Here is a 10,389-nt window from a genome sequence, read left to right as displayed (position 1 = left end):
ACTTGTTGTTGGTGTTTACCATAGCCCTTTTGACCGGCTTTTGACCCGTGATAGCCGGTCAAAGGGTTATGGTGAACACAAACAACAAGTTCGATGGTATATTGAGTACAAAAAAAGGAAAGGGACCAAATGAGAACAAACGCAACAGTTGGTTACCCTCCTGATTCATTTTCCCTTTACTCATTTACAACAAATCTCACATCATCTCCTACTGACTTTATGAGATTCATTATTGCTTCTCTTCAAAACATAACCTACGAAAGGACATTATTCATACATGTACAACTTTGTAATGCACTTGAATATTTATTAGGGGAATCTTGACTAAGCAGACGCATTTCACGACTACATTTACATTTGCAATCAAATGATTTATCGTATCATGGATTCTAGACAAGTCTACAAACGAGTGGAATCACAAGTGTTGTGATTTTTGAGTTTACTTAGCTTTAAGATCGAACTCATGGGATAAGATACAACATCAATATGTACAATATCATGCTGCTTTTGTAGACACATCACCATAATATTGTACATATTGATGTTGTATCTTATCCCATAAGTTCGATCTTAAAGCTAAGTAAACTCAAAAATCATATCACTTGTGATTCCACTCGTTTGTAAACTTATCTAGAATACATGATACGATAAATCATTTGATTGGAAATGTAAATGTAGTCATGAAATGCGCCTGCTTAGTCAAGATTTCCCTAATAAATATTCAAGTGCATTACAAAGTTGTACATGTATGAATAATGTACTTTCGTAGGTTATGTTTTGAAGAGAAGCAATAATGAATCTCATAAAGTCATTAATATCAGTAGGAGATGATGTGGGATTTGTTGTAAATGAGTAAAGGGAAGATGAATCAGGAGGGTAACCAACTATTGCGTTTGTTCTCATTTGGTCCCTTTCCTTTTTTTTTGTACTCAATATACCATCGAACTTGTTGTTTGTGCTCACCATAACCCTTTGACTGACTATCACAGGTCAAAAGTCGGTCAAAAGGGCTATGATAAACACCAACAACAAGTTTGATGGTATATTGAATACAAAAAAAAGAAAAAAAAAGACCAAATGAGTACAAAAACGTTAGTCATTTTCCCAAAAGTTTAAACCCTAAAATGACGGTTCCACAAACCATGATGATGTGCACTGCTGTTGTTATTGTTAGTGGCCACTCACACTCCCTCGGTTGCAAGCCCGATATGAATCGCCTTCACAATTTGTAGTATCAATTGTGGCAATATATTTCCATGTTCTTCCGGATGCCATTCAATACACTTCAAAAAATACCGAAACTCAAATTCATGAATAACCCAGATGATGTATAGATACAAGAAAGTCATCTCAATCGCCATTCATGGGGGTTCCAAGCTTTCAATCTCTCATTCGTACTCAACCACTGGCACCATCAGTCATCACTTTACTCACCACATCGACCAATTTCTCTCAATTAGATCTCCTAAAACCCTCCAATCACTCACAAAGTACCACGCTTACATCATAACTACAGGACATCACTCAACTAACGTTTTCATCTCTTCAAAACTCATCTCCCTCTACGCTTATCTCCATAAGCCCGTATCATCGAAACACGTATTTGATGCATTTGATGGTGATAAAGATATCTTCCTATGGAACTCTATCATTAAAGCTTACTTTTCCAATGGAATGTATCCACAATGTCTCGAGTGTTACGCTTCCATGAGAGGTTTTACTTCCCTTCTCCCAAACCAGTTTACAGTTCCCATGATCGTTTCCGCCTGTGCCGAGCTTGGGGATTTGATTAATGGCACGATGGTACACGGTTTGGTGTTTAAAGTTGGAATTTTTCAAGAAACCTCTGCGGTTGGGTCTTCATTGGTGTACATGTATTCAAAATGTGGGTATGTCGAGAATGCACAACAGGTGTTTGATGAAATGCGTCTGAGAGATGTGGTTGCTTGGACTGCTCTTATTATCGGGTATGTGCAGAATGGTGAGAGCGAGAAAGGATTAAGGTGTGTTTGTGAGATGTATAGGACATGTGGAGAAGATGAAAAGCCGAATTTTAGAACATTAGAAGGTGGGTTTCAAGCTTGTGGCGATTTAGATTCAGTAAATTCAGGTAGATGCTTACATGGAGTAAGTTTAAAATCTGGACTTGGATGTTCGATAGCTGTTCAATCTTCAATCTTTTCCATGTACTCCAAATGTGGAACTCTAGAAGAAGCTTACATGTCCTTCTGTGAAGTTCCAATAAAAGATATCAAGTTATGGACTTCAATTATTGGTGTATATGGAAAATTTGGATGTGTAAAACAAAGTTTAGATAAATTTATGGAAATGCTTTTTTCTGGGATTGATCCAGATCCAATGGTTATCAGTTGTGTGATATCTGGTCTATCCAACTCTACATGTGTATCTTTTGGAAAAACATTTCATGGGTTTTTAGTGAGAAGAAATTATCATGAAGATCATATGGTTCATATTTCATTAATGACTATGTACTTTAAGTTTGGACTTATAACTTATGCTGAAAATGTCTTCAATGGTGTAATTGATATAGAACTTATGAATACCATTGTTCATTGCTATGGTAAATTAGGATATGGAATCAAATGCATCGAGTTCTTTACAAAGATGATAAATTTAGGCATGAATCCAGATTGTTACAGTTTAGTATCGGTTATTTCTTCATGTTCAAAAATGGGGGAAATGAATCTTGGAAAATCTCTTCATTGTTATGCTGTGAAAAGGTTTATGACAGAGTATACATCGGTGTCGAATTCACTCATAGACATGTATGGAAACACTAACAATGAAGAACTAATGATAGCAAGGAAACTATTTTGTATAACAAAAAAAGATATTATCACTTGGAACACAATGATTTCTGCTTACGTAAATTCTAAGCATTATGATGAGGCGTTTTCTTTGTTCAATAAAATGGTTTTTCAAGGGATTAAACCTAATTTAGCAACACTAATTAGCATGCTTTCTGCATGTGCCCAAATCGGATCATGTGAAAAAGGAGAAGAGATACATTCAAATTATATCGATCAAGAAATGATTTTGAGTAATGTAACACTTGCTACTTCGTTAGTTGACATGTATGCCAAATGTGGGAAACTCGAAAAATCGGAACATATATTTAACCAAATGAGTGAAAAAGATGTTATTTCGTGGAATGTGATGATTTCTGGTTACGCGATGCATGGAGACGCCACGTCAGCAATAGAAACTTTTGAAAAGATGGAGGGATCAAAATCGAATGTTAAACCAAATGAGCTTACTTTTCTTGCACTTCTTTCGGCTTGTAATCATGTAGGGTTTGTGAAGGAAGGAAAGTATTTATTTAGGAGAATGGGAGATTATGGTTTAAAACCAACACTTAAACATTATTCTTGTATGGTGGATCTTCTTGGTAGATTGGGGAATCTTTATGAGGCTGAAGATTTGGTTTTGACAATGCCTATTGTTCCTGATGGAGGTTTGTGGGGTACTTTGTTAAGTGCTTGTAAAACACATAACAATCCCGAAATGGGTATTAGGGTTGCAAAGCGCGCGATTGAATGTGACCCAAAGAATGATGGGTATTATGTAATTATCTCAAACTTGTATGATTCGGTAGGGATGTGGGAGGAAGCTGAAAAGATGAGAAACTTCATGAAGGAAAGGGGAGTAGAAAAGGCAGTAGGTTATTCTTCTAGCAACCCTTAAACTGGTCCACACTAGCTGATGTAATTCATCCACACAAGTCCAATCATAATAGATAATTACTATAAATACAAATACAAATACCGAGTGATATTCTGATACTAGTAATGCATGTCATTTTTTATGTTATAATGTATCCAACATCGGTGTGACATAATCTTACAAGTGGTTGTATATCTATCTTCTCTCCATAAAGGTTCTTTTATAGAGTTAATATGGGGTTTCATGTATGTTTAAAGTTACCAATCTCACATGTAGCATATTAGGATCTAGGGTAAAACATCACATAAAGATTTTAAGTAGAATGTTAGGCTTTCGGGTAAAACATCACATAAAGATATCAAATTGTGTTTTAATATAATTATAAAAAGGCACAAAAGATAGATAATTTTGCATTACATGTTTTATGGAAGAAAACATATTTTTCATGAAAAAGTTGTCAACAAACTTAATAATAAATTTTTAAACGATTAGTAGAATTAACATAACGATTTTAAGAAGTAGCATATTAGGCTCTCGGGTAAAATATCACAAAGATTTTAAGAAGTTTTAAAATCAGAGGAGAAATATTCTTCGACGTTATTTATATAATCAAAGTGTTTTAATGAAGATATCAAACTGTGTTTTAACATAATTATAAAAAGACACAAAAGATAGATAATTTTGCATTACATTTTTTACGAAAGAAAATACATGTTTCATGAAAAAGTCGTTAACAAACTTAATAATGAATTTTTAAACAATTAGTAGAATTAATTAAGAAAAACAAATGCATCCTGCTTTCATTTTATATGAAAATGACGTGGTTGCTTTAATTAAGTAGATTTTTTCAAAATACAAGATATGAAAATAGAATGTTGTGATAAAAAAAAAAATCAATAAAAGTTCATTGCTATTTCTTGCAACTAAAACTTGTCTTTTCCTCCCTTTGAATGATCATATGATATGCAATCTCCTTCATGTTTCACACCCCAAAACCGAGAACGGCGGAAACGTTCTGGGGTGGAGGACGTCATGTCAAGTATCACAATATATGCAGTACAGTAATCAAAGTACAACAATCATTGCATTAATAGTAATAATTTTACATAGGTTACATTTCGCAACAACATCAAGTGTAAAATACAGAGAATAACATAAAGTGCAGCTCGGTACAAGGCTGTCTCCGCAAAAGCTCTCGGAGTGTACCTGTTTACCGATGACCTGAGAATACAAGTTATTTTGAAAGCGAGTATCAGCATTTTTAAATGCTGGTGAGTTCATAAGTATTTAATGACATTGGTATAAATACGTGTTTTTCCTCAAAATAAACTTAGAAAAGTGGTGGTTTAGAACCTACAGAGTGTTAGAATTCTTTCCAGAAAATCCTATATTTTCTAATTTTAAAAGCAGTCTTCTACCAATACCCAATCGTTCTATGTTTAAACCAAGGAGTATCTTTATCAAAAGTAGTCTTCTACCAAGACCCGACAGTTTTATGTTTTAAGGAGTAATTTCCCAAAAATACTATCATTATCAAAATATAATTTTTACTTTTAAAGGAATTGTGAGGAACATCACAAGTAAAAGTAATAAGGGAAAATAATATTATACCTCAGCAGTAATACTGCTGGCTAAAAGTAAATAAAACATAGACTCCAGGTGGGACGCCTCGCAAATCCTAAAAGTAAATAAAACATAGACTCCAGGCGGGACGCCTCACAAAGTCTAAAAGTAAATAAAACATAGACTCCAGGAGGGACGCCTCGCAAAGTCTAAAAGTGAATAAAACATAGACTCCAGGAGGGTATCGAATGAACAATACGTCTGGCTCAATCTAAAGGGATATAAAAGGGTTGAATATGAACTCATATGTAACCATGCTGACTGACGATTGAATCCTTGATGACCCTCCAGGTCATGCGTAGAGTTAGTAACATTATGTCACCCATGGGCCATACCGGCTCAGATTGTAGCTAGCAGTCAGGATGCCGGAGTGTCTGTTCCGTATAGATCTATACACATGATGTCCACTCTCCCTCCAGGAGACTCTGGTTACATGGCGATGGCACTATGAAGCGTCGTATCAGGAAATAGTGCGTCAAATTCCATTTAAAGTATTATAATAATAGTATAGACACACGAATGAACTGACTCCTGAGTAATTCGTCGTACTAGAGAGAGAGAGAGAGAGAGAGAGAGAGAGAGTGAGTGAGTAAATAGAATCCCCTAACTATTCCTATAATAGTTACTAGTGTTCTAAAAATATGAATAATGGAAGGATGCCTTTATTACCCAAAGGAGATGAACTGGCTGAGAGAAATTTTATGACCATACATGTATACATAATATATATAATATATATATAACTAATATTTAAACGACCTTCGGACGGATAACCGATACCCTAGAGCCACATCCAAACAAAGAAAAGGAGGTAGGGCAAGCTGGCCTTCCTAAGTCCTTTATACATTACTTATATAACTATACATAAACGGGCATGCATTTTATAATATAAAAGCATAAAAGAAAATTTGGTAAAAAGCTTTGGAAAACTTATGAATAGGAATTTATAACTTGATTTCCTTTTATAAAACAAGCTTTAAAAACCTTTGAAAAATCTTTAATAATCTAAAAAGGGACATTTGTACTTTAACGAGACTCGAAAACATGAATTGAAACACCTTTAGTTGGATAAAGCACTTTAACATGCAAAAATCTATTTTGCTATACAGTTATTAATCACATGTGATTGATCTAATAACTGTATAATTCAACTTGTATTCCTCCCCATAAAAGCAGTTAAAATCATTTAAAAGGTTAATTCAGGGGTATGAACTCACCTGACATGGGCGATTCAGATGAACGGACGGTATAGGACGCTAGGTGTCAAGTGAGGACTTGAACACACACTCGGATCCTATTTAACATGTAATGATACATTTAAGTATCTAATTAGTCATTTAATAACTAATTATGCAAGTGAGGACATCCTAATGTATGAAAACACTTAACTACGAGTGCTAGGAGTACCAAGGGTTGTATATAAAGAGTGTATGGCCTCACATTGGAGTTTACTCCTCAAATGGTGGCCCTTAGGGGTGTTTACGGTTTCAATACCACTTCCCCCATGAGTTTACGGCCGTAAACTCATGGAAGTGGTGCCATTGGGTGTTCAAAAGTCTAATACCACTCAAGGGATTAAGCTAGACTCGAATCTAGGGCATATGAAGTGATTTGGGGCTCCAAATCGACCTTTGGAGGAGTTCACGGTCGTAAACACATGATTTTACGGCCGTAAACTCATGTTTTCCCATTCATTTTATGTTTTGTTGTTCCTAGATTAAGCATGCAAGGTTCTAGTCAATTATACAAGTCATAGGGGTGTTAGAGGCATCATATGACCCCCTTTATGGAGTTTACGGCCCAAGGACCATTTCCTTAGGGTTTTACGGTCGTAAACTCTATGAGGACATGGTTTCTTTGATGTTTACAGTCCCTACTTCAATGGTGGTTGGATCTAGGTTGAATTCTGGGCATAAGGAAGGAAGAAAGGGTAACTTTGCACCCTTAAAGGGACTTTACGGCCCAAGAACATCCATTGGCTGTAAACTCTCATTCATCCTTGATTTCTTGCTGTTTCTAAGCCCTAAACATGTTAAACCTAGTGTAAAATGAGTTAGGATAAGAGTACTTACGATCTAGGAGCTTGAATGGTCGTTTGTGGCCAAGAACACTAGTGTGTGTTCTTGGTGTTCTTGGTGAAACTTGAAGATCTATGAAAACATGAATTTCATGGATGAAAACATGTAAGATCAATAGCTTAAGTAGTATATCAACTAGTTGGGACAAGAAACTTACGAGTTTTGAAGATTGAGGACGAAGAATGGGATGATAGTTGAGAGGATTTGAGCCAAAGGAAAGGGTGGAATGAACAAATGGCCAACTTTCCACTATATAAGGTGGAGTTTACGGCCCACATGGAGTTTACGGCCGTAAACTCCCATGTACTGGCCGTGAACTCCAGGTAGATGTGTTTCCGGCCCGTTCGTTGTACTATAGCTTCGGCAGATAAACCCCAACACTTATTCCTTAAGTGTATTGGGCTCAGAATGCTCGAACAGACTTTAAATGGTGCCAAATGATAGCAGGAATAAGTCTGACACTAATTTGGGTTGAGTGGCTGAGCATTCAAAGCAATAGAAAATTTTGGGTTGTCACATCATCCCCCCGTTAGAGGGAATTTTGTCCCAAAATTTAGTGTTTAGGCCAGGAAGTAGGTATGAATAACCGAGTAAAGAGACGAGGGTACTTCCTACGCGGTTGGTCCTCACGCTCCCAAGTGAATTTAGGGCTTCGCTTAACGTACCAGAGAACCTTCACGATTGGAATGTGGATTCGATTCGTTCGCTTGACCTCTCAGTCCGTGATTTCTATAGGTTCTTCTATGAAGTTGGACTCTCATTGATTTCGATCTTGACGAGAGGGGTTTCGAGAGTCGCGTCGGACAAGTACTTCTTCAAGTCTAAGACGTGGATAGGTTTGGGTGGATTTCATGGAATTCCAAAGGTAGTTGAAGTCCGACGGAGGTTGGACCAATCCTTATCAAGAATCTCAGATGGTCCTAAACTCTTGGGAAGATAGAGCTTTTCAGTACTTAGAACATAATGTACTTACATGGTTAGATCATCACTCGATGTGATCGCCATTCTGAAGTTCCAAAAGTTCCTTCATACGGGGGGGGGGGGGGGGGTATTCTCCGGTTTGGTTCTTAGAAGGCTCGGATCGTCTTTGGATTCATACTTCTTAATGGTTGGCTTTCGGAGGTTTTCTGGATCATCGGATGTATCGGCTATGTTCTGGCCTCTATTGGTTGCGTGACATCTATCTCGACCTAATGCAAAATGGACCTGCACTTCTAACTCTTGCGGCGTTTCTAACGGAAGCTCTCGAGGTTGGTGAGATAGGGGGGTTTTACCAGAAGATGCTTAGAAAATTTAAATTTTCATAATCATCTAATAGATGCTTTCACAGCACGATCTCTAAATGGAAAGAATCATGCTCTTACTCACTTTGTTGCTTCATGGATAGCGGTCTCCGATCAAGGCTAACTTGGCCCTTCGAGATTTTCTGAAGTGCTGGACGATTCCAGGAGGTGGTTCTACTATCTCTTTAGAGATAGTATTCCTTGGAACACCGAGTAGTCCAACGAATCTCTAAGACATGCCCTATTCTCTAAGGTGTCGGCTCCTTCCAGTTTGTAGCAAACGTGCGTGCTCTTGTATAACCCATCGACTAACACCTAGACTGGTGTCAAGTCTACAATCTCTTTGTGACCTGGGTTATAAGGCTCAACACAACATACCATTCTACTTTATTCGAGTATTCTTGGTTGCGGAGGTGGTCATGTGGTTCTGGACATTCTAGTATTTAACTTTAGAGAGTGCAGTCTAACGTCTATAGGGCGACGGTGACTTTTCTCGCACGAGGAGGCGGTGTGTCCTATGCACTACTCGTCTGTAACTGGATGGACGAAGTGCCTGAGTAGCGCGAGTATTACTTGCAACTGCTCTTCCGGTGTTTTTGAGTTTTCTCGATCTAGATTAAATCTAGAGAGTATAGGGTTCCGTTTCTCAAAACATATGATTATTCTCATCCACTTCTCTCAGAGTTTAACATGTCATAACTCTCAGGTTTTCTAGGATCCCTACTGAGATGCTTAACTCGTGGGGTTTACGCATGAATGGATGGTCGTAGTCAATGCTTGACTCTTACGACTCGAGTTACTTTCCTAGCCGAGGGTGTTAGCTACTATGTTGGCTCAATCGGGATTACGACAATTTCGGATTTGTGGTCATTTTAGTAGCTCAACCCACATCGGTTTTCTTGACTCTAGCTCCTTTTCTATGGGGTGGGATGAAGGTCTTATTATAAGGTTCGTGGTAGAGCTCATACTCGGCTTAGTCACTAATACTCGGTGTATGCAAGTTGTATATAATTGAGATCGACAGGATGTTCAGTTGTGTGGCCCCACCCCAGACCCACAACCCAATGAGGAATAGGGAGTAGGGAGGAAGCACACATCTTAATTCTTATTGATCTAAATTATATAATAATCTAATGCATATACTCAGTAGTAGCAAGTTAATATAATGAGTTCTTTCTCTCATGAACCTGATTGCGAGGTGCTAAGGGTCTTTCTGGGGGATCTACTGAGTAGGCTTCGGGAGGTTATTGTCTTCTGGGATACCTGTAGAGCCTTTCTCTTTGGGTTCTATCTGTCTATGAAGGGGGTTTGGTTAACAGCGCGTGGTATCCTTCTCCTAGGTACTTCGGAGGGTTTGGACAAGAGAGACGACTGAAGGTTCGCATTAGGTTTTCTTACTAGGTTCGGAAGAATCTTTATTTGATGTAGAGGCTATGGTGAAAGTTCTCTTTACGCAGCACTATAAATTTTTTTACATGGTCGCACCAAGTCGAACCATGATTGACGGCAGTGTCAAATTTAACAAGCATCGACACGATATGGAATGAAGATCGATAGGACCATGTGCTGAACAGAGCACACAAGTTCTTAGCGTCTCGGGTTTCGTCCATGGTATCTCTATCGCGGATACTTGGACCTATAGAACCGATGCGGAACTATAAGGGTCCTGATGTTTTGGAATAGTGTACTTTTCATGAATGGATTCCTCACGAGGCCTTTCT

General features: G+C 37.7%; 1 protein-coding gene across 1 annotated transcript; it reads left to right on the top strand.

Moving 5' to 3' along the window:
• Positions 1-1,169: 1,169 nt before the first annotated feature.
• On the top strand, positions 1,170-3,892 carry LOC145052693 (Pentatricopeptide repeat (PPR) superfamily protein). The gene has a single exon (XM_079000555.1). It carries the CDS (start codon positions 1,324-1,326, stop codon positions 3,703-3,705), a length of 2,382 nt encoding a protein of 793 aa, XP_078856681.1. The 5' UTR covers positions 1,170-1,323; the 3' UTR covers positions 3,706-3,892.
• The last annotated feature ends 6,497 nt before the right edge of the window (positions 3,893-10,389 follow it).

The sequence above is a fragment of the Lactuca serriola genome, chromosome 5, assembly GCF_051521515.1.
Source record: "Lactuca serriola cultivar US96UC23 chromosome 5, Lser_US96UC23_V15, whole genome shotgun sequence".
Classification (NCBI taxonomy): Eukaryota; Viridiplantae; Streptophyta; class Magnoliopsida; order Asterales; family Asteraceae; genus Lactuca; species Lactuca serriola.
The sequence above is the reverse complement of the archived record's forward strand: the minus strand, read 5'-3'. Positions and strand labels throughout refer to the sequence as shown.

Excerpts from the sequence above, each read along its gene's own strand:
- LOC145052693 (XM_079000555.1), top strand. The coding sequence starts at position 1,324 with ATGATGTATAGATACAAGAAAGTCATCTCAATCGCCATTCATGGGGGT.